Below are 24123 nucleotides of genomic sequence, written 5' to 3' on the forward strand. Positions count from 1 at the left end.
TAACATGATATATATACAAGTTGTACTGTATCTTTAGATTTTGTAAGGTAAGGAATTGTTTATAAAGAAATCCTAGCTCGTTTAGACACAAGTGACTGAATTACTTTGGATTAGAAAAGGAACCCATCTCTGGAAAGCGCTTTAAAAAAAAAAATTCTTTATCAGGCTAATATGACTTATCGGACATTATAAAATAACTGTTATGAATGTCGCGTTTTGATTGGTTTGGAGCGCGTGCTTTATGAGAACACATTGCACGCGCGCGCACTTTCCGTTGCGTCATTTCTATCTATTATTGTATTTTATAAAAGAAATAAAAAACTTGCTTGCCGTGCTGTGTGCTGTCATAAAGCACTTGGGGATTGGCAGAGCACTCGAGAAGTGTCCAGAAGCACTCCGCTACGCGTCGTGCTTCTCCTAACACTTCTCTCGTGTTCTGCCAACCCCCGCGTGCTTTATGACAGCACACAGCACGCGCGCGCGTTTTCTATTTCTTCAATTGTTTACAATCAATATTCTTACATATGTTTGTGATATATTCCAAGAAAAAGGTATTTTATATATTATGACATCTCCTAGCCTCTAAGTTCTCTGTTAGAGCAGGGCATTATATGTTACTCGTATGATGGTGGGGATTTCCACGTGCCTAGAGAAACAGATTAATGGCGAGTCACGAAAAAATGTATCAAATAAATGAGACATTGTTAATCACGCGCCCAAAGAACTCGATCGCACACTCCTGATATGACATCATAGTCGCCATGTTGGATCGGAGGTATCTTCCAACATGGCTGCCGAGTCTCATTTCCTACCGGAAGTGTTTTACAACCCAAGAACTTAACCAACTCAAACCATGCTTAGCGGGTTTTTTACAATATATTTTAAGACATTATAGATCTTTGTATACGGTCGCAAAGAAGTAGATCTAGGAAGACGTTAAAGACTGAGTGGTGGTCAGCGGTTGTGGCGTCGTATCTATCCTAACTCTCTTAGATCTATCTTGACCCTTCTTGGCTGTGGTTTTGCCCGTTGTATGGTCACCTCCACGGCTTGATGGATTCTGCGCGTAGCGAGTTACTGTGGAGACGCCATCAACGAACTTGGTCTTGAAGAGAACGTTGGCATTGTTGAACATGCCGTCTTTGAGTGAGACTACGATAAACTGGGAATGTTTGAAGTGGGATTTCACCATTTGACCGATGTTCTGGGTGTGTGAGAGATCGAGGGCTGCGTCTACCTCGTCTAGGATGTACAGTGGTGCGGGTTTGAAAAGTAGAAGGGAGAGAATGAGAGAAAGAGCGACCAGTGATCTGAAAGAAAATGGAATTGAAAGAGTGAATAGTGGGAAGGTTTTTCCGATCCAATAGAACCATTTATATTTGGCTTAATGTTTTCCCATTTCAGACCACATCTCATTCCCTAGATTATCATTTCTTCGTTGAACGGTTGTATATGCGAAGACACATGAATATGGTTACGACTCAAACAAATAATTTTATTTTACATTTTTCAAAGTGAGGTGTACCTAAAGAGCTCACCCCGCTAGAAATAATTAATTAAATATTGGTCGACAACAACGCTCTCGGACATTCCACAATGTTAACTTCGGGACAGGTTCGGCAGAATATCTGCATAAACACAATGACATTGAAGATGTCGTTATGCAAATATTCTCCTGAACTTAACCGTGTGGAACGACCGAGAGCGTTGTTGTCGACCGACGAGGTGAGCTCTTTAGGGACACCTCACTTTAAAAAATGTTTTCTCCAAAATTTGGATAGGACGAGCAGTAGAAATTTCACTGCCATCTAGATAAAGCTCTGGTCTATTGATGTAGGAAGTTTGAAGGAAAAACTTGCAGCCGTTTTGAAGAAAACGGAGAAAATGTGATTTTTAGCAAAACTCTCATTTTTGAGGTTTACAGCGATAATTAGTAAAAAAACATTTATTCAATGAGTTTTTAAGATTTGATGCTGATTTTTCGTAAGGCTGATCCGCAATACTTGGAAATAAATATGTGAAAACATCAAGGCAATCCATTCAATGGTAATGTTTCTGCAGCGCGATGTTTCATATGCTTCAAATTTTGGATCGAATTTTCAAGCGGCGTCATAACTTTTTTTCTGCCCAAGACTTTCGATCCAAATTTATACACAGGCTGCAATAGTACTAGATGATAAGATTCTGAAACTTTCAGAAAAATCGTACCTGGGGATGAGGAGAAAAAAGCCAAAAACTAAAAATAGCACTGTTTGATTTTCGACCGTAATAGGCTAAACATTTAAAAAATCTTAAAATAAAATACACGGTTAGAATCTAGGATAATCCATTATATGAAAAATACAGTTAAATTGACGTAATAGCTTTGCGAAGGGAATAAAATTGTCCAAAATTCGCTCTGAATTAGTTTGGTTCCACTTTAAGCTGATGCTACACGGGACTATTCGCAACGGCGATTTTTCGCGATACGACTCGTCGATTTTTAATACAAGTTACAGGAGCCAACTTTTCGCGCAACGTTCGTTCGTAAATCAACCTGCTACAATGAAGAATCTTAAGCGATTTTTAAAAGTAACAACATCGTCCTCAGTCCTCGCGTAGTCTCTTTCAAAACCGCCATCTTATTTGTTGACATCGCCTCGCTTGTATTAGAGTATTGAACTGCAATTTGGGTATGCCTTGTGCGAAAAATCGTTGATGAAGCTGTTACACGAATCAACTTTCGAGGGATTCGCCATTCTGCATGCGTTGCGAGTTTTTGGAGCTGAATCTAAGACTTGCAACGCGTTGCCGAATCTTTTGCGAATACATAATATAGAGATTTCGTGTACAATGTGATCTATTGCCTTGTGACAGTTGTCAATCAATGTCACTACTAAATTATCAAAGTGATCGATTAGGGGTGTGGCTGCGTATCACTTGTGGAAAATTAATGTCTACGCATGCTCTTTCGCCGTTAGTTGCTGACATTCAAGGCTCAGCGCCGGATTAGGAATTAATCGGGTGGTATTAACAAGAAAGTTCAAGATGCCGCGAAAGATATTTCTTTTATTAACGAGTTCGCCAAAGGCAGTTTGATCATTGACGAGTTTCGAAATCATATCGCGAACAGCGATTCCGCGAGAGTTGGTCGCCCTAAAAACGCGTAATGAAATAATATATTGTACCTTTGTCCTCCACTGAGTTCATTCAAGCTTTCTTTCCATACTGTCCCAAACCCGACCTTGACCTCTAGACCGTCCAGTTCAGTCTGACCCTCGGGTGGAGCGAGTTTAGCCGTAGCACCGGGGAGTAGGGTGGAGAATATCGAACCAAAATCCTATAGAACACAATAACCAGCATTTTAATATAGAAAAGCCTTTTTTATATAGTGCATTTAGGAAAAGGAAGGGAGGAAATATCCGTTTGCATTATCGCGCCATTTTAATTTTGCCAAGAGCAAATGACGTCACTGAATGCCGCCATGTCGAATATTTGTCTTTTTTTTTTTATATTGACCGATATGGCGGCCATGTATTTTTTACTTTTATTCTCAAGATGCGCACTCCATTTTACGATTTTCACGATGCTCCGTGAATTTCTTACTTATTTACACGATTGTTGACTCATGACAATATTTTGACGAGGCTAAAATGAGGACAACCTTGAGTAAAAAGTCTGTAACTAATGAAACACAGCAGTATTTAACGAGTTATGGACTATTTCTAAATGTTTCGCGATTCAGAGGCTATTGCTTTCTTGATCCCCCCGCTCCTTTAACCCCCCTCCGCCACTTTGCTGGACATAGACCTTTTTTAAGATAGCGAACATGGTGCATGGTGGTCTAGCTTAGGTACAAACAGCTTGCCTTATATGGTTTTGCTTGTACCGAATCTAGACCACAATGCATCCTGTTTATCGAACTCAGAAAAGGCCTATGTAACTTACCTTGTTGACTTTAACCCAGGCATTTCGCAAAGCCTCGTTCTTTTTCTCGTCGAGTTCTTGAATGACCGCTGCGATCTTGTCTTTGTCGTTCAACACGATTCTTTTCTTCTTCATCAAGTCATTATACTGCACCGAAGGAGAAAATGAATATGAAATTCAAATGTTGTCTTGCAGTTCCAGTGAAGGCTTGGATTTTGGTTAACGTTTTATCAGAAAGTGAAAAAGATTACCAAATTCGATGGAGAAGTGAAGGCCGAAAAGCGAAGCATCGCGAATCGATAGACCCCTTGCACTCATTCGCAATCTGCGGGCCAAAATATTTTAAGCATTCCCTTCTCTTGAGGATTGAAATCTTTTATGATCTTAATATGTTCAATTGTTTTGACCCCCAGGTAGGGGTTTAGTGCAAGGAGTTTATACCGATATCTCAGTGAGGTATTCCATCACTTCTAAATTCTTAGTGTAAGTGAGACAATAGACATTCTTTATCCTTGGACGTCAAGTTTCTCCCATTTCCGACCACGTGTCATTTTGAGTTGTATCCATATTTATATGTCTTCTCATGCACAACCGTTAAACAAAGAAATGATACCTTAGGGAATGACAGGTGGTCTGAAATAGGAAAATATTACACCCAAGGTAGAGGTCTATGAAGTACCTTTCCTTCTGCTTTTTCCAGCAGGTTCATAGCTCTCATGGTTCTTACATTCACTTATTACAACAGCCCTAATCTGACCACTCGCCATTCCCTAGAGTATCATTTCTTTGTTTAACGGTTGCCCATGAGAAGACACATGAATATGGATACGACTCAAACAAAGAATCTTATTCTCCAGACAATGACACGTGTTCTGAAATGGGAAAACGCTACGCCCAAGGTCAAGAGGTCTATAAAGTACCTTTTCTTCTGCTTTTTCCAGCATGTTCATAGCTCTCATATTCACGTTCTTGCCCAGCTTGTCCTTAGTTTCTTGTAGCTTGGCCAAATGTTTGCCAACATCTTTCATGTCATTGGCAGCAAAGTCATAGAAAGTGTTGGGTTGTCCAAAGAACTGACGCTCGCTGGAGATCCATTCATACTTGGCTAACATGCTCTCCACCTATACAGTAACGATTTTTGAAATAAAAAGAAAAAAGAAAAGAATAAAATATTTTCAATAGCTGAATTCGAAAAACAAATACACCATGATCAGAAACTCATAAATCTTATTATTTCATAGTAAAATACAGGGTGAAAATTTGGCGGGAACACAAAGTTTTCAAGGGCACCTGGCTATGTGAATATCATTGAAAGGATATGAAGGAACGAGGAGAAAGGTTTTGTAAAGAGGGGTCAGTGTTAGTGCGGTATCAAAACGAATAGACCTTATTCGTCTTGGTGCAATTTCAGACACGTGTCATTCTCTAGAGTATCATTTTTTTGCTTAGTCGTTGCGCATGAGAAAACACATGGATATAGATACAACTCAAACAATGAATCTTATTCTCTAGGAAATGAGACGTGGTCTGAAATCGGTAAACATTGCACCAAGACAAATTAGGCCTATTTCCATTAAAGAACACCAACTGCAATTGACCGCTTTCTCAAGGTTGCGTGCGCATCCAAATTTAAGGAACTTGGCCGGCCACGATACAAGAACACGAGTATTATCATGCAGTGCTATGACATTTTTTAAGATAAAAATTCAAAATCGATTATTCACCTCTTTAAATATGAAACTGTATTCTCAATTTTACTGAATTTGCGTTTTTCAGTTTTGTGGCCCATCAAGTTGGATGCGCACGCAGCCTTGAGAAAAAGGTCTATTCAATCCAAAACGACAGGTCAACTCGTGACACATTTTTATCTCACACCAAGCTGCCATACATATGGATATGGTGCTGAGCAAAAAGGTATTCGAATTCCAAGGAATAAAGGAAAAACTAGGTCGAGTTGGCATTGCACTGCATTGTGGGATTGCTCAAGGGGTACATTTTCACGACGGCGTCTATTTTGTCCCTAAAACGTCCCACAATGCACTGCAATGCTAGCTCGGCCCATTTTTTTCATTGACCTTGGAAAATCTATTAGTGCTACGAAACGTTTTCTATTTTTGGTCGATTTTAAAATCTAACCAGTATCACCAACCTTGTGTGCAGCTTCTTTGCTTTCTTTCTGAAATTTCACGAGCTTGTGGTCCAACTCTTTGAGTTCTAGTTGTGCTTTAGAACTCCCTGCCTGGAGGTCTCTCTGGGCTGACACTTTCTCACTTATAGCCTGGGGGTATCAATATTTATAATATATTATAATATTACTCTATACTGCATGACGTAGTATACCAATACCGGTATAACAGTCTTGCCTTCATTCGATCACAGAGATCTTCTTTACGTTCCTCGTACAACCTCACATAAACATCGCAACTCCCCAAAAGGCAGACACTTTACAATGTTATGTAACCTTGAACCAGGACCAGATCCAGACCGCTTTAGCCTTTTTCCCGAAAATGACGATGATGATAATGACGATGATGATAATGATGATAGTGATGATGATGATGATGGTGATGCTGGTGGTGATGATGATGCTGGTGGTGATGGTGTTGATGACGATGATGGTGATGATGATGCTGGTGATGATGCTGGTGGTGATGGTGATAATGATAATAAATGATGATGATGATAAATGATGATGATAAATGAAGTTCTAAGACAATGATGATGATAAGGATGAAGATGATGATGGTCTTTATCTAAAGTGGGTACAACATATACAGTATAGACAACTAAAGCTGGTTATCGCTTTGGTGTTCAAGTATCGTAATGTCTACCTTGTTGTAAGTCTTGAGTGTCTCTTTTTGTTTATTCAGCTCTTCTTCAGCATCTTGGACAGCTTTCTGGAGACAAAACCACAAATGACAAAACCATTCAGTCATAACTTTATTTTCACCTATTAACGCCTGTTATTTGAGAACTTTATATATATAGATTATGAATTCTTTAAAGTGGTTTTAAGATGTATTTTAAATTCCAGGAGGTCCCTCTTAAATTTTCAAAATTTATCAATACCTGAAACAGCCTTTGGGCTGATCTAACTCAGGGAACGACTACTTCAAAGATCAAATTGGAATTTAGCTTGTAAGGTTTTACAGAGGGAGGAAAACTATAGACACCGGGGAAAACCCTCAAATCACGAGAAAGACCTAACAAACTCTACTCAGGGGTGTTGATAAGTCCAGGAATCGAACCAGAGACCCCAGAAGTGAGAGGTATGTGCACTACCGCTACGCCACCCATGATTCTTAAAGGTAATAACTATTTATACTCATTTGAATGTTTTACCCACAAATGGATGATTGTTGAGTAGATATAACATTGAATAATACAGGTAAAATCTTGTTATTAAACAGTGTATTAAAACCTTGGTCTGTTTGACATTCTCCTCAAGACTTGCTACTTGTTCTTCAATCTTCATTATGCCTTCATCGATTTTCTTCATCTTGAAAAAGTAATTTAAAGACATTAATAAGTACAACAGAATGATCTTCTATAAACCTTAATAGGGTACTCTTACCCGTTTAGGGTAGGGATGTGCTGCTGAGCCCTTGACCCTGCTCCAGAGTAAAATCGGTGAAAATCATACCCTTTTCCAGAGTAAGATCGCTGAAAACTATACCATGTTCCGGTATTACGAAAATAGATACCCTGTTCCAGAGAGGAGAGAGAGCGTGATTTCATATACCCTGTCCCAGAACGAGCACGATTTTATACACCCTGTTCCAGAGTAGAATCGCTGAAAACCATACCCTGTTTGGCAGCATGTACTTGTATAGCAAATATAGGGGAGTACCCCCCCCCCCCCCCCCCCAGATGTCATCAGGGTTTTCATTAAGGGTTGGAGATCGCACAATGATCTGGTAACTGAGCAAAATTCTCCGGCCATAATGAACCTCTTCTACTATATAAAACTTAATGAAAACCCTGCCAGGACTTTCCAGTTAGTTCATGATCTTCTCCTAGTATTTCAAAACTGGACAAAAACCGAGATTGAAAGCGGGACCTATATCAATATTTTAGTTTCTTTACCTGTTCCTCTGCATTTGAAGATTCTTTGACCATTTCATCCATTTCGAGTTTTAGTCCGTCAACTTCCTAAAAATCAATGAATTAAACAGTTATTATTTGAAGCTAACACAAATCCAAAGAATAGAGTATTGTTTGCTTTAGGTACGGACCATTAGATTCTTAGAGAGGGGAGGGTGGTGGGCAAAAACCAAAAAAAAAAAAAAAAAAACTTTTGAGCACAGCTTTAAAGAGTGAAAAAATGTTCTTAAGAAAAGTGACAGAAAAAAAATCCAAATTATTTCCAAAAAAAATCCTGCACAGCCATGAGGCATAAAAAAAATTCCTGCACAAAATAAATTGCCCAAACCCCCCCAAAAATCTGATGGTCCGTCCCTTAGATCAGGATGCAGAATATTGAAAGGGACTAAGACCACTATTTGTGTGAGCTTTATCAATATTTTCTTCTAAAGCATCTAAAGCAGAATGAACACCAAATGTTCAATGTAAACCATTCTAATATAATCTTCCAACCTGTTGTTTGGTCTTAGTTTCTTTGATTGACTGCTCTGCTTTCTTCTTGGCCTTGTTCAAGTCTTCCTCTGCTTTCTTGAGTTCTTTTTCTCTGTATGTCTTTGCTTCCTACATGTCGTTGAGTCAAAGAATAAAAATAACTTAAAAACCCAGTCACGGTGTCAAAATGGTGCAAAGTCCAGGGCAAGTCATGCAACGTTGTGCTTCTTTGGGGCTGATGTAATGGATCTACATCGTATGTTTAGATCATAATTTATATTTTTATATTTCTATTTCAGTTTGTAATGCGCGTGTGAGCATCTTCCTATGTAGCACGCGCAATATAAGTATCAATCTATTTATTATTATTTTTTACCCCAAATAGGGTCCCCAAAACTTTTTGTGGGTTCCTATATATTTTTGTAGGTGCCGAGTTTTTTGTGCAGACCCTTATGCATGAATTTAAAACAAAGTAAACGACCAGAAGATAAGTCTTAAAAATAACTAAAAGAATAAAAAAGTAAGTTGCTTGTGGGAGTGAACTTTTTATTGAAGAGTTTCAATGGTGGTCATAACTAGATCTGGTCACAAGGAGAGCTTTCACTAATAAATATATGAATAATTTTCTATTCATTACTTTACCTTCATCTTCTCTTCAATGTCTTTGCACTTTGCTGTAGCTGCAGCAATAGTTTCTTTACCTTTGGATATGATTTGTTGCTGTTCCTCTGCATTGCAAATATATATTAAATAAATCAAATTTTATCAAACTGTGAAACAACCTCACTCTACGCTGATCAAACTCAGGATACCTGTAGTTAACTTAAATGCAAATATTTTTGTATTAATCATTTGTTAAGTTTTGCAGAGGGAAGAAAGCCAGGGAACCTGGAGAAAAGTGTTGTAGGTTGGAGATCTGAAACTGAAATGAATTGTGGGATGAACTGTGCTAACACGTTGTTTGACTAAGTGTATTTTGATTTTTTAACAAGAAAAGACTTAGTCCCAACGACTCCAATCGGTCTCAGATTTCAGAACTCCGACGGACGTGTTTTTGAAATAGGTGTAATTATTTGATAATACTGTTGTCAATAGTATAACCAACCAATAGAGTTCTCCAAGGCTTTGATCTCCTCTAGTTGATGGTGGTGGGTGCTTTGTTTCATTCTTGTCTGTGCTAGTTCTGCTTCATGAACCTTTAAGTCATACTGTTGCTTCAGCTGTTGGTACCTAGGAAAAAAATCCATATTCAACAACGAAATTCAACTTTAGCATGTTATTTTTTGAGGAAAACTAAGAGAACAATCCTCGAATCAAGGTATAAAAAGTTGGCCGCACAATGACTAGGTGACCATGGACTGTTGTGGTACTGCTGAAGACTGTGGGGTTGTCCAAGAGGACATCTGTTCTTGTGTTTTACCGCAGGGAAGACACAAAAGACCTCTGCTCAAGTGTGAAGCCAAGCCTATCAGGGTTTTCATCAAGGTAGAATGCCCCAGAAACTTAGCCAAATTCCCCAACATAAACTATCATTTACTGCCAACCGGTTGGCTTAGTTGAGCATCAGACTTCTGTGCGGGAGGTTGGGGTCCGAGTCCCGGCCAGACTAACACTCAGGGTCTTAAAATAACTGAGGAGAAAGTGCTGCCTTTGTAATTACATCTGCAAATGGTCAAACTTTCAAGTGGCTCTAGATGACCACTTTAAATGGCCGTCTCATCTCTCCACACTCATCATTACTAACCAACATTGGAGGAACGTAAAAGAACCACTGAGGACGTAAAGAAACCCTGGCAGTGACTACCCTCATTGCCTACACTTCATACTAACCATCTCTCATGCTTGTAAAATTGCATAAAAGGAATCTGTCATTCACAACTCAATGTAAAGCACCTTTGATTATATCCACATAGAAAGTGTGTTATATAAATCACAAATCATTATCATTGGCAGCTTAGTAATTTGTAGTTGGACTCTCCAGCTAGTTAATGAACTTCTCTTATTATTTCAAAATCTCATGAAACCCCTGGTCCGTGGCTTAAACCTGAGGCCAACTGATATGATATGATTATGATATTTATATAGCGCTCTTTTCCATATGGATAAGTTCAAAGGCACTTTACAATGATTTATGAATGACAGATAGATAGTATGAGGTGTAGGCACTGAGGGTGGTCACTGCAAGGGTTTCTTTACGTCCTCATTGGTTCTTTTACATCCCTCCGATATTACATACCAAGTTTAGATAAAATTACAGTAATAAAAGTATGAAATTCCTAGAATTTTTCAATGACACACAAAGGATTTGCATCCTCCCTGATCAAATGATCCTAAACTTCAAAGTTCTTCTTACTTGTCAGCCACACTTTTACAGTTGTTTAGTTCCTTGACTACTTTCTCTAGTTCATTGGATTTCTCCTTCAGCTCGTCTTGTGCTTCTTTGAGCTCTTCAAGCTTGGCAAGGATGGAAACAGAGGAAGATCTGGCACCTGGAATCATTAATAGTAAAAATTACATACAATAACATACTTTTTTACATTGGAAAATTTGTAAATTCTTTACTTTAAATTTAAATTTAAAAAATAGAATTAAATATCTTTCAGTTAGTTATTGACTGTTTGTACAACTTGAGTTTTTTTACTGAATAAGGGAACAATCATTTTTTACGGGCGGAGGTGGTGGGGGGAGGGAGTGGTGGGATTGGGGAAGGGGGGGGGGGGCAAGTAAAAAATATGCCATTTGAGGGGGCAACCAAAAACAATTAGCTAAGTATAAAATTTAGTTTTAAAAATTATCCTATTCTAATAAGGGGTAAAGTAAAAGACATTCAGGCTGGGAAGGGGTTGTGACTGGCAGGTTGAGTGAGCGAGCAGCATACACCTTGGGGCTGTGTAACTAGCTGTCTAATGATTACTTTATGGGGGTATCATGTCTAATTGATTGCCGCATGGCCAATTTACTGTGTGATTGAATGATTCAACCAATTTACTGATTGATCTTACTAATGTGTATGACATTGAACATACCTCCAGTCAAGGTTCCTGCAGGATCAAATACATCCCCATCAAGAGTGACGGTTCTTGTCTTTACTTTAGGGTCAAATGTTACCTGATAAAATAATGAGAGTCTTCACTCACACTCTTTCTTATAATGGATCAAATGCTCTTCCACATAATGTTTTCCCAATTTAGACCAATTGTGTCATTCATTAGAGTATCATTTCTTTATTTCATATGGATACGACTCAAACAAAAAACTTTAGTCATTATCTAGGGAATGACATATGGTCTGAAATGGGTATTGTAAACATCACAACCAAGTTGCTAAATTGGTCTATTATGGGGGACAATTAGGATACAATAAACTGAGTAAGCCTGAGTATGCCTGAGGATGAGGATGACACAGGCAATTCCTTTTTTAGCTATGCTGATACATCTTTTTAAGGCGCAGACAGAGGGTGCAACATTACACGCAAGAAATTAGAATTGGGGTGACACATGTTGCAACAAAACCATGCAATATCGCTTTTGTCAGTCAGACAGGAAGTCCAAGTGATGATATAAATAAACCTACCTTTTTAGCATGATCTATGGTGTCGCACACTAATGTAGAACCAAAGACATAAGCAATGGCTGCCTTGACTTCACTCTCATAACCCACCAAAGAAAGAGCCGAGTTGACACTGTCTTTACCAACCTAAACATAACGTACAATAAATGAAGGAATAAGTGAGTAAATGAATCAACAATGGAGGACTTGAATAGATGAATGAGAGAAATTCAAACTAAGAAATGGTATCAATTGAAAGAATATTTGACATACCAAATCCTGAGCCCTGCTAACCACCTCATTAGGCAGTGTCTTGTGAGAGATCTTGTTCAATGGTATGATAGTGTATCGTCTCTTCAACTGTCCATTCTGAAGCAGTTTTTTTCCTGTTGTTTCTGAGTCTACTACAACATTGTACAGCTGTATGGAACAATGAAACAAGAAGAGATGTATCCATTCAGTAAACTTTAACTTCTATGCTAATCTAAGTCAGGGCATGGCTAACTCACAAATTGAACCCTAAAACAACCTCTGGACTGATCAACGTCAGTTCATGGCTAACTCACAGATCGAACCCTGGAACAACCCCTGGGCTGATCTAAGTCAGGGTATGGCTACATGTAACTCACAAATTGAACCCTGGAACAATCTTTGGGCTGATCTAAGTCAGGGTATGCCTAACTCACAGATCGAACCCTGAAACAACGTCTGGGCTGATCAAAAATTAAACCAAAAAAAAAAACAGAGTGAAATTTTTAAATAGATATTTTTGATACAAGATCCAATACTAACCCTTCCACCTGCTGCTACTTCTAGGCTTGTTGCATTCTTTACATCTTTAACTTTGATTAACTGTGCTACTAGACCCTTGACCTGAAAATACAGATGTCAAGCTTGTCACTTTTAAGATTAAAATTCAAAGTTACTTTCAAGATTTCAAAATTGAATGTAGCTTCAATGTGAATTTCATACAATAGTCCCCTTCACAGTTCCCTGCACCATCTTGAAAGGTAAGCCGTGACATTGCATCAAAGTGAGACGAATGGTGAGTTTGCAATGATAGAGACATGTGAATAATTGTCCAAGGTGTTGAAAAAAGGTCTCTATCATTGCGACTTTTATTTGTCTTGCTTCGACACAAAGGCACAGCTACCTTAATTATTTCAAATGTACCTTCTTTCTGTCAAATTTTGGTTCTGGATCTTTGTACTCAAACTGCAGGTTAGGAAATCTAAAAACAAATTCGAGACAATTATTTTCTAGCTTTGATTAAAGCTCAGCAGGCAGAATAAAATTTTTTTTTTTTTTGTAATTTGCTACTAACTACAAACTTACTTTGCTTCAAGAGTTTCCACTTTAGTCCTCAGGTTTGAAACTTCAGATTCTAGTTTTCGTCTAATGAAAATAAATAATTGAAAATTGTAAAATTAATATAACTGATAACTGTAAAAATACTCATCAAAACGAATTTCTGAAAATGTGCATCTTCTACATTACAAAAATTGAAATAAATAACAATTTGTTGAGAAACAATGTGTTATTTTCTGCCTTCTACTCACGCAACTGAACTTTCTGTTGCTAGCAATTGCTTGTGGACAAAATTGCTCCATGTAACACCCCCATGAAACTTGTCTTGCAATTGCTGCTGCACTCAAGTTTTAGCTAGTAAAATGTTCAACATGTAACAGTGCCTTACTTCAAGACTACTTACTTCTGAGCTACCAACTTTTCTTCTTTTCCATCTTCATAATTAAGTTTATTGAGTTCAGTCTAACAATGCAAAGATAATAAAATCAGATTACATTATGCAGAGCTAAAGCAACCAAACTACAAAAATATTTTTTCCAGTGGGTTACTAGAAGTTCGTAAAACCTTATGTAATACTGTACTTTCAGCTCATGCCTAATTATCTTTGACATTTACTGCAGTTTTCCATTGGTAAGGTAAGGCATTGGCTGGTAAGTCGTTGGCCATTAGTTTTAAATTAGTTTTTGCTCTTTCATACCTTGTTTTTGGCTCAACGCTACTGGTCAAAATGACTGGCAAGGCAAAGATTTGACCAGACAAGTTCCATTTCTGGACAGACATTATTCAATGTCTGGCTGTTATTTTAAGCCCTGCACGCTGAAATTTGGTTTTTCACTGCTGTCAATCGAAATCAATTTATCGGAACATTTTATATTCTTGGCTGGCGTCAGTGAAAAATCAATTCCACAACGAGCTGTTGAAATGTCAGAGTTCAAAGAATATCAAAAACCACAGTTATGGTTTTCAGTGTTTTTTACCTCTAACTTTGATTTACTCTTTTCAATGGTGTCAAAGGCCTTCTTGTCTTTCTCATATTCTTGTTCTGTGGCTTTTAATTCCGATTTCTTTTTCTTGAGTTCTGCTTGACAGTGCTTTATTCTACAAGATTAGTGCACACATTTAAAATGTGATTAATATAGTGAGGGAAAGAGAAATACAGTAATATTCATTCACTGACTATCAACGATGGAACTCTTACTTCATTTGTGCCTGTTTTGACTCTGTTTCTGCAGCACTGATGTCTTTCTTACTGGCTGAAAAATTATAAAGTGTATAAATATTTAGAAAGAAATAAAACAAGATTCAAACTTTCTGGAATAAAATGAAATAATGGAAGGAAGGAAGGAAGGAAGGAAGGAAGGAAGGAAGGAAGGAAGGAAGGAAGGAAGGAAGGAAGGAAGGAAGGAAGGAAGGAAGGAAGGAGAAAAGTAAGAAAAAACAAGGGTAAGAGTGGAAAATCAATTAAAAAGAGAGTGATTGAAGGCTGCAAATAAGTCATCAGACAAATGTCCAGTAAAAATGGCCACTTGACTGGTAAATGATATCCTTGGCCAGATATTTGATTGAACACATTTCTGACACCACAATACGAGAAAAAAATCGCGGACTGGGGTTACTTGATGTGGATATGTCTGATATCAAAAAAATGTTACATTTATACTTTGGCAGAAAAAAATTGCCTCTGGCCTGACAAATAAATTGCTTATCAAAATTATGGCTTATATATTTTATTTTACAACCTTTAATAGAACCAAAATAAAATTATTTAAAGGACAAATCTTATCAAATGAAGTTAAACCCAACCAACAAACACTTATTTGATTTGATTAACTTACTCATTATCTGATCAGCCAGTGTTTTTTCTTCGCCATCATCATTACTGGACAGACCAGCAGATACAGCATGGAAATGATCCTGTGCAGCCTGCACTGCATCTGAGTCTTTCTTGCTCTTGTCTTCAAGCTTGGCTAGGGAGTCTGTTAACTTTTGCAGTTCTTTTCCTTTGGATTTCAGTTGTTGCTGGTCCTAAAAATAAATATTGAAAAAGGAAAAGTTAAGTGAAAGAAGAAGAGAAAGAAAGGAAATGGAAAGGAAAGGAAAAGTGAAAAGGGGGAGACGGAGAAGAGAGGAAAATGAGAAACAATAGGAAAGGAAAAGAGTAAAACGGCGATAATGGAAGATAGGAGAGCAGAAGAACAGAAAAATAGGAGAGGAAAATAGCCAAAGGGAAAGAGAGTAAATGCTGAAAAGATGAAAAGTGGAGGGGAATTAATTTAAAGGAAAGAGTAAAAAACAAAGAAAAAAATTAAAAAATAAAAGAAAGCAGAAGAAATAAAAAGTGGGAGACAGAAAAGATGCAAAAGAGAAAGAGAAGCAAAGGGAAACAAAGTAAATAATGAAAAGAGGAAAAGTGAAAGGGAATAAATTTAAGGGAAAGAGTAAATAGAAAAGAGAAAAATGGAAATGTGTAGGAGAGGAAAGGGGAAGACAGGAAAAGTGGGAGAGAAGAAAGGACAAAATGGAGAAATAGGAAGGATTAGGGAGGTTTGTAAGGAAGAGATAATGTGGGGGAAAAAGTAGCAGTACAGTGTAATTGGAAGAATGAAATGCCAGAAAAAATGGTGGGAAAAAATATAAACAAAGAATCCATGATCTTACATCATTGTGGCTTTTCTCCATGTTTTTCTTCTTTCTCTTCTCTGCAGTCAAGGACTCTTTTGCATGTTTCCAGTCTGAATTGGCTTTGACATCAGCCTGTTAAGAAAAGAAATTCACAACAAAATGCACAGGGCCATATCTAGATCTTAAACACCTCTTTTATGTAAATGATCAAACACTGGAGTAAGTGCATTCTTAAAAACAAAGGCTGAGTACTTTATTTTTGAGGCCTCTCCTCTGTTTTTGATTGGATTTAATAACCAGCCCGATGCGATGCCATTGTTGATAATTGCACAGATCCATGATATAGGAACGATGGATTTGGATTTAATATTGATTTGATATGAATGTCCCCAGGACAGGTCTATATTTTTAAAATATAGACCTATACTGGGACATTATTGAGGATAACAGCCTCATTACACAATGGGATTTTGATTGTGGCTGGTTATTAATTAGCACAAATTTCCAAGACATACACTGTATACAGGTAGAGTGTTTTTGTGGCATTACAGCAGCCATGCTGGAGTACCAAAACAATACATTTTCTATCCTCCGGGATTTGAACTTTATTTTTTTAAGCAAAAACCGTGCAGACAGTTTCTATTGTTTGGTACACCAATATGACTGCCTTGTCATGTGAGTGAAATTCTCTATAATGATAGTGGCAACATTTTATCGCTTAACTATAAACTCTTTGAAAAGCAGTTTTCATAGTTTCAGGGTTATAGTTCCAGGGTTTGCACTAGGAGTTTCCAGTCCAGATCCAGGGTTCCTCATAACTGCTCACATAAGAGGCCCTAAGTATTTTGTGATAAGTGCCAATCAATAGTCCCCACCTGTGCCATCTTGAAAGGTAACTATGCCTGGGCATCAAAGCAAAAACAGCGGCGACCTTGCAACTATAGACCTTTGTTAACACCTTGGGCAAGTATTTACATGTCTCTGTATTGCAAGTTCACCGCCATTCTTGCTACCATGCAAAGGCATGGTTAACTTTTCAGATGGTGGAAGGGAACTGTGCGTGGGTCTATTGTCAACACAAGTGAAGTAAGTCATGGAATGCATAACATTTCTAGAAATATCATTCAGTCATATTTTAATTAAAATGCAGGAATCATTTCTGTGATAAAATACTGTCAAAACTTTGGGATTGTTTCGAAGCTTCCAGTAGATGAGAAATAAGACTAGAAATTGCATTATACCTTTGAAACCTCCTCAAATTTAACTTCCAGCTGCTTCATGATTTCTCCTGATTCCTGTAATGACAAAAAACATCAAATCAGGAAATCAAATTACTCAATACAATAGTGCTGGAATTCTAAAATCTACTTACTGTACATTACTTTATTCTAAAAAGCATGTGTGACATAATTTGTATAATTTGCATCACAATAAAATAGGGTTTTGGTTAAAGTCAGTCAAGGTGTTACTACAGTATGGGTAGCATGGGTGGTGTTCGCGGCTAACGCGTTGTCTTTCACCGCTGTGAGTCCAACGGGTCGGGTTGCTGGTTCAAGCCCTGCGGTCGCCACATGTGAATTGAGTTTGTTTGATGTGTTGCTCTCTCCTATGCTACAAGGGTTTTCTCCGGATACTCCAGTTTCCTCCCTCCATAAAAATCAACATGTGAGTTGAGTGTTGTATATTGTAAATATAGAATGTGGAGTGAACCACCGGAGAGTGCGATGACAAGGGCAGTGGCCATGCCCATGGAATGTCATGAACATGTCTTGATTCACATCCATTAAAACCTACAGATACACGTTCTTTGTCACGGGGATGACATTGTGTATTTCTACAGTATGGCATGGTTTGATGACAAGTTTTCAAGGGCAGTGGCCATGCCCATGGAATGTAATGAACATGTCTTGATTCACATCCATTAAAACCTACAGATACACGTTCCTTGTCATGGGGATGACATTGTGTGTTTCTACAGTATGACATGGTTTGATGACAAGTTTTCAAGAGCAGTCACCATGCTTATATGTCATGAACATGCCTTGATTCACATCCACCAAAACCTGCAGATACACGTCCCTTGTCATGGGGATGACATTGTGTGTTTTTACAGTATGACATGGTTTGATGACAAGTTTTCAAGGGCAGTCAACATGACTATATGTCATGAACATGTCTTGATTCACATCCACCAAAACCTACATGTACAGGTACAGTACGTTTCTTGTCATGATAACGACATTGTGTGTGCTATTTGGGAAAACACTATAGTGTAAGAAAGCAAAAGGCATTAAAAGGCAGATGTTTTAATTAGATGTGACATACAGCATTTCGTTTCTTCTCCAGCTCAACAATCTCAGCAGTGACCTTTTCAACCTGTTTCTCGATCTAAAAATAGAATCAAAATACAGTAAAAGTTATTTAATAATTCTTGAACCTAACATTTGAACCAAGTTGCCGTGGGATGGATTAGTGATGTCAAATATTTGCTGGTCCAAAAAGAAATATCAATTTCAAGTTTGTTGTTTTTATCAATTCCTGAAATAATCTCTGGGCTGATGAAAGTCAACGCATGGCTAACTAACAGTTTCAATCCTGAAACAACCTCTAAGTCAGGGCACGGCTAACTCACAGATTGAACCCTGAAACAACCTCTGGGAGGTTGCATAGGGAGGAAAACCAGAGGCCTTAAGAATAAGGGAGACCTAATTCACACCACCTAGATAAGGTTTATGTTTATTCATTCTAGTAACCAAGTTGAATTTTACTTATTTAGTAAAAAAAAAAAACAGATCTTAATATTATAATTCTTTAAAAATGTTTAAATAATCATGTCAGCAAACCTCAACCATCTTTTCCTGCAGTTTCCTTATTCCATCTTTCATGCTTTCTAGCTCTGTTGCTGAAGTGGCTTGCATTTTCTATCCAACGACAACAAAACAATAATATTCAGTGATAAAGTTGGAATCAAAGCATTCCACTCGTACAATAACAAGTATAGTTGTCTTTACCTCAGCCATGACAAATTGATGTGCAACGTACAGTCTTGTAAAATGCTCTAATTCTCGCATAACCTTCTGATATTCAAGGTATGATGCTCTTTCCTAAGGAGAAAAAAAATTTAGAAACAGAGTCAAATGTCGCCATATTCAACTCTATATACATAACCTAACTACATCATTTGTACATATACATACCAGCCGAGTTAATTGTGCCCCCCCTCCCCCCGAGAAATGAATAATGGGCCAATTAAATTTTGGTTAGCTTCTTACATAGCAATATTGAAAAAATATATCATTATAATAATAATTTGCAATTCTCTGTTTCTTCTGTAATGCCAGACGCTCGCAATAATTAAGAGTTGTCCACTTTTTTTCATTGTCATGACAGTGAGAGGTGCGCAAAATCTTGAGAAATGCCGATTGAATACATCATGTCAAATTCTCAATTGAGATTGGTTGACCTTGAGTTTGTCCTGAAGGTCAACACAGCTGATTAAAGAATCTTAAGTCCTAATCTGTGAACATAACAATCTTCAAGACATTTATTTACCTCTTTGAGCTTCTTGAGAGTAGGGGTAATTTCTTCATTCAATATCTTCAGAATTAGTAAACAAAATGAAAATGTTAGTAAAGAATTCAAATGTTCAATCATTGACTGGAACCCAGAGACACTAATAGAGTTTTTTTTTGGTTCTTGACCCAGTGTTACTAGTCAAAATGGCCGACAAGGCAAAGTTTTGAATAAACAAGTTCTTATTGTGGGCCAGGTTGTTCAAAGCTGGATTAGCACTAATCCAGGATTAACTCTATAGGTCTTATTAAGAGTTAACCTAGGATTAGCACTAATTGAGCTTTGAACAACTGGGCCATGGCTTGACATTTTGAAATGGCTGCCCTTTATCACACATCTGGGCTCGGTTGTACAAATGTACGAAGCCTGGATAGGGCTATCCAGCAGATAAATTCTTATCCAGTGGATAAGGCGATGCTGTTTTCCAATAAATTTATCGTCTGGATGAGACTTATCTGTCGGATAGCACTATCCAGGCTTTGTACAACCAGGCCCTGTAAGCCCTGGCTTGCTGTAAATGCACAGCATGCACACTGGATGACGGGATGACTTACTGTTTCGATCTCTTGTAGTTTACTGTCTTTCTTCTCAATGGTTCTCATGGCTGACTGCTTCTTGCTCTCATACATACGAGTACCAGCAGCTTCTTCTATCATTGACAGAATCTAAAAATCAATATCAAATTGAAATTGAAAATATAAATAATTATCATACAATTATCCATAAAATACCTATATTTATCCTTTTCGAAAAACTGATATTTTCACATGTGATATCATTACCATGTGTATTTAAGCTATTAGTTTATAAATAAAAACTTTTTATAATAATAAAAAGCTTGTTAAGTTGATTTTATGAATAATTATATAAGAAACAGAATATTACGTGGGCGCTTGTGAGAGATCTTTTCGACACTCGAAGATAAATTTTGTATCTCCGCGCGCCCATGTAATATCCTCTATTTATCATATTAACCCTTTCACTACTAGAGGCTAAAAGTGTCCAAGACAGTCTCTTCCTGGAACATTATTAGGGTGTTTTTTATTTCTCAATATCAAAATGAAAAACACATGCTCAGTAGATATTGAGGCCTTATAACACACATCAAAGCAGTTGATACTGTAGAATCTGATTAGTTGATGATCCAAAAAACAATAGCCCACGTGTTTCAACACTTAGAAATGTCCTACACTATAGGGGATAGGTAATTGAAGAGCAAAAACGTCTTTCCGCTGGCCGCTTTTGACCATTCTACATGTAAAAAAAATTCCAGTTGGCTGTCTTTGGCCGCTCTAGTAGTGAAAGGGTTAATAATCATAATGAAATATACTGTAAACTTAATAAATATCAATATTGTGTATTTTAAGACCCCCTATACTGTAGGTAATAAATATCAATATTGTGTATTTTAAGACCCCCCTACCCCCAGAACTTCCAATTTTCTTCCATACAAACCCTGTAATTTTCTACTTCCTCTAAAACCCCCGCCAATCGGAAATTCAAAATTCCTCGTGCTTGGGGAGGGGAGGAGGGAGGTACAGATAATTTCTGGAACTACACAATATAAAAATACTGTATTACACAGCAAAAATTACCTCGGGTGGCTTCATATTCAGTACTTTTGTTATACGACCCTAAAAAATAATAATAATAGAATACTGTATTTCTTTGCTTCTGTGTTATTTAATATTGAATAGATATGTTAGACTTGAAAGAATAATCTTTTGTAGAAGAACAAGACTTAGTGATAAATTATTGTTGTTGTTGTTGTTGTATGTAACTTTGAGAAAAGCTTCAATCAAGTTACTGCGGTTTTTGATATTCTGCGATTTCGGTAGTTATAAAATTATAAAATGGTTTTAGCTGCTGTCAATCAAAAATAATCAACAGTAAAAAAACAATCTCACAACAAGCCATTGAAATGTCTGAGTTTGCAGAATATTGAAACACACAGTAAAAGCCCAAAGAAAGATCACAGGGCTTTCAGAATGTTTTGTAGTATGTGGTCATAAGTTTGAAGCTGGCTGTGATCCTGTAGATCAAGATCATCTTTTTTAATAGAAAAGAAAAAAGTACATGTAGCTAGCACTGAGCAGTTAACGTTGAAGCAACTGCTCCAGCAGCAGCTGGCTTATTCTTAAAGCCCTGGAGCAGAGGTTGATGTTTTTATGGAGGCTAGTGCTTCTGCTGTAAAAATTAGGTCATTCTTTCTTATGCCCTATCACAATATCCTACTTTTATCATCAATACAGTAAACCACGGGTGGTGTAGCAAAAGACCCTTTGCAGCACTTTGGAATGCAGCTCAATCTGGGGGACAAAACAATAGGTTCTAATTCTCTGGAGATTGTTTTGTCCTCCAGATTGAGCTGCTTTGACCTCACATGCAAGAGGTCTATAGTACACTTGCCTCTAAACTCTCAGGTTTGATTCCTAGAATTTGCATCACATGTGAATAGAGTTATCTTTGTATGTTTCTCCTTCAATTTCAGACTTTTTCTGTTTTTTTTTTTTTTGTTTTTGTTGTTGTCCCTCCACAAAACCTAACATGCTATAAATTCCAATCCAATCTGCGGGTTAGATCACTTGACTTAGATCACCCCAGAAATCATTGAGTATTGATCAATGAAATTTGAAGTAATCGAGTTTTACAGTACCTGCATGATAAGAAAATGTGGGTTGTTGATGTTAAGCTGAACTGAACGGAACAAATCCTGTACACGAGTGTTATTAGCATTACACCCATTGATAAGGTATTTATTTCTACCTCCAATGACGACCTGCAACAAATAAAACTATATTATCATTCAAATTAAGACAACTGTAAATAACTTTCTACAAATAATATTCTGCTTATGCACATTATGATAATGGGTAATTGTGTACTTCGTGACCAGCCGACACGTGTCAGCCAACTATTGCCTGATTGTTGGTCGACATTCTCCAGACTGTTGACCAACGCTTGCCCAAAACTTGACCGTCACTTCTTTGCTAATCTACTGAAATCAAATTACCTGTCTGGATACTGTTATTTCATCAAATGTTTCATATCCCAGTGGACTCTGTTTCTTGTCAGTATTATCAAAGGCGATGGTAACAGTTGCTTTTGTTACTCCAGCCTGTCCTCCCTTGTAAACAAGCTCTTGTAGACTGCCTGCTCTGACCTACAATGGTTTAAAATTGAGTTAGCCTTCTAAAACCATACTCCTCACACTTACATGCTTGCACGCAGTAATACGGCAATATTTTACAACTATCACTCCTCATAAGAGACTGTCATATGCTTTTCTCCATGCACTACCGCTACATTCAGTCATGATTTTTATGGAGGAAAAATTGGGGAACCTGGAGAAAAATCCTTCTGCCATGGTAGAGAAAGCCAATGGTGACAAGAGAGCAACACATCAAACATACTTCACTGGCATATGAAGTTTTAATAGCCAAAAACTTGTGAATTCATATTTGACCTAACAGTATGCTGAGATAGGCAGCGTCTGAGCAGCAGATGATACTCATTGCTTTTAGCTGAAGTTTTTTGATTTCTTTACATGGCATTCTTGTACGATGCCAAAATAATACCCCATGGCCAGCTGGCTAGGCAAAGCTATAAGAGAGTAACACCTTTGGAATACTAGGGTAAGCAGAGTGAAATCTAGTAAAGGTCCCAATAAAAAGTTTGGTTATACTGGTGTACAGTGCTATGAACTATGTGAAAAACAACTTTATATTGTTTCTGTGAGCCAAGATATCCCCAGAAAAAGCGAAATTCCTCATGTCTTGGCTTCCATCTATCAAATTTATGACGATACAGTATGAGTTAAACTGCCAGCTGAGGGAGTCCAAAATCTAGACATCTAGTAAATTGTGGAAATACAGCATGTAAGCTTACATGGATATAATACGTTAAAGAAAAGCGAGTTAGTTTTTCTTTCCATGCTTATCTATGCTACAGAGGTTTTGTTTATTAGTTAATCAATCCTGAGAAGGCAATATTTCAAAAAATAAGCGACAAAATCTCAGTTAAAATGGAAAAAAAGAGGTCTTACCTGAGAAAGGTTTGAGATTCCCAGAAGAAAACAAATCGAATCTAAGATATTTGATTTTCCACTGCCGTTTAGTCCTGTAATGGCGTTGAACAATGGATCAAACCCTGAAATAGTCGTTCTCTGTGCATAGGACTTAAAACCGTCGATAATTATTTGTTTAATATACATTTTTGGGGATAAAACGAGTCCAGCTTGGATATCTTTTGGTCTTTGGACGAAGAAACGATTTCTTGTTTTTGGCGCCTAAAATACAAATAGACCAGCATGCAATGCAATATACACAGGAAGCCCAAAATATAATCCTGGCACGAAAGAAGTCCAAAAAAAATATCCAATATCTTTTTCTTACTTTTTCTTTATGACAAAAATTTTTTTGTACAAGTTTTTATTGTTTCAGGCAGAGTCAAATCATTGCGAACATTTTTCGTTTCGGTTTTTTTTAGCGGTTTTTATGTGCATTTGAAACCAGATATGCCACAGGCAGACCAAACAAGGTTCCTGTGTACAGGAATGTATGTATATGGGAGTTATGATGAATGTAACAC

The 24123-nt window shown here is 37.4% G+C and overlaps 1 protein-coding gene across 1 annotated transcript; it reads right to left on the bottom strand.

Annotated features, from left to right (window-relative positions):
• On the bottom strand, window positions 1-23812 carry LOC116298171 (structural maintenance of chromosomes protein 2). The gene is made up of 33 exons (XM_089037072.1): window positions 23579-23812; window positions 22547-22696; window positions 22190-22312; window positions 21129-21167; window positions 20088-20198; window positions 19513-19557; window positions 18972-19064; window positions 18804-18881; window positions 18286-18348; window positions 17202-17255; window positions 15997-16092; window positions 15174-15363; window positions 14537-14591; window positions 14316-14436; window positions 13742-13800; window positions 13366-13425; window positions 13204-13261; window positions 12823-12903; window positions 12304-12450; window positions 12055-12177; window positions 11508-11589; window positions 10835-10970; window positions 9587-9711; window positions 9124-9209; window positions 8503-8610; window positions 7993-8058; window positions 7328-7405; window positions 6738-6803; window positions 6056-6184; window positions 4827-5027; window positions 3928-4053; window positions 3168-3319; window positions 1-1310 (listed from the first exon to the last, which is right to left on the bottom strand). Exons 1-33 carry the CDS (start codon window positions 23744-23746, stop codon window positions 926-928), a joined length of 3654 nt encoding a protein of 1217 aa, XP_088893198.1. The 5' UTR covers window positions 23747-23812; the 3' UTR covers window positions 1-925.
• Window positions 23813-24123: the final 311 nt, after the last annotated feature.

Source organism: Actinia tenebrosa, unplaced genomic scaffold (genome assembly GCF_029948245.1).
Source record: "Actinia tenebrosa isolate PJP-AT-01 unplaced genomic scaffold, QUT_ActTen_1.0 PGA_scaffold4__44_contigs__length_22323623, whole genome shotgun sequence".
Lineage (NCBI taxonomy): Eukaryota > Metazoa > Cnidaria > Anthozoa > Actiniaria > Actiniidae > Actinia > Actinia tenebrosa.

Excerpts from the sequence above, each read along its gene's own strand:
- LOC116298171 (XM_089037072.1), bottom strand. The coding sequence starts at position 23,746 with ATGTATATTAAACAAATAATTATCGACGGTTTTAAGTCCTATGCACAG. Across the intron at positions 22,697-23,578 it reads GAATCTCAAACCTTTCTCAG|GTCAGAGCAGGCAGTCTACA; the intron begins GTAAGACCTCTT and ends AAACCATTGTAG. Across the intron at positions 15,364-15,996 it reads TGGAGAAAAGCCACAATGAT|GACCAGCAACAACTGAAATC; the intron begins GTAAGATCATGG and ends ATTTATTTTTAG.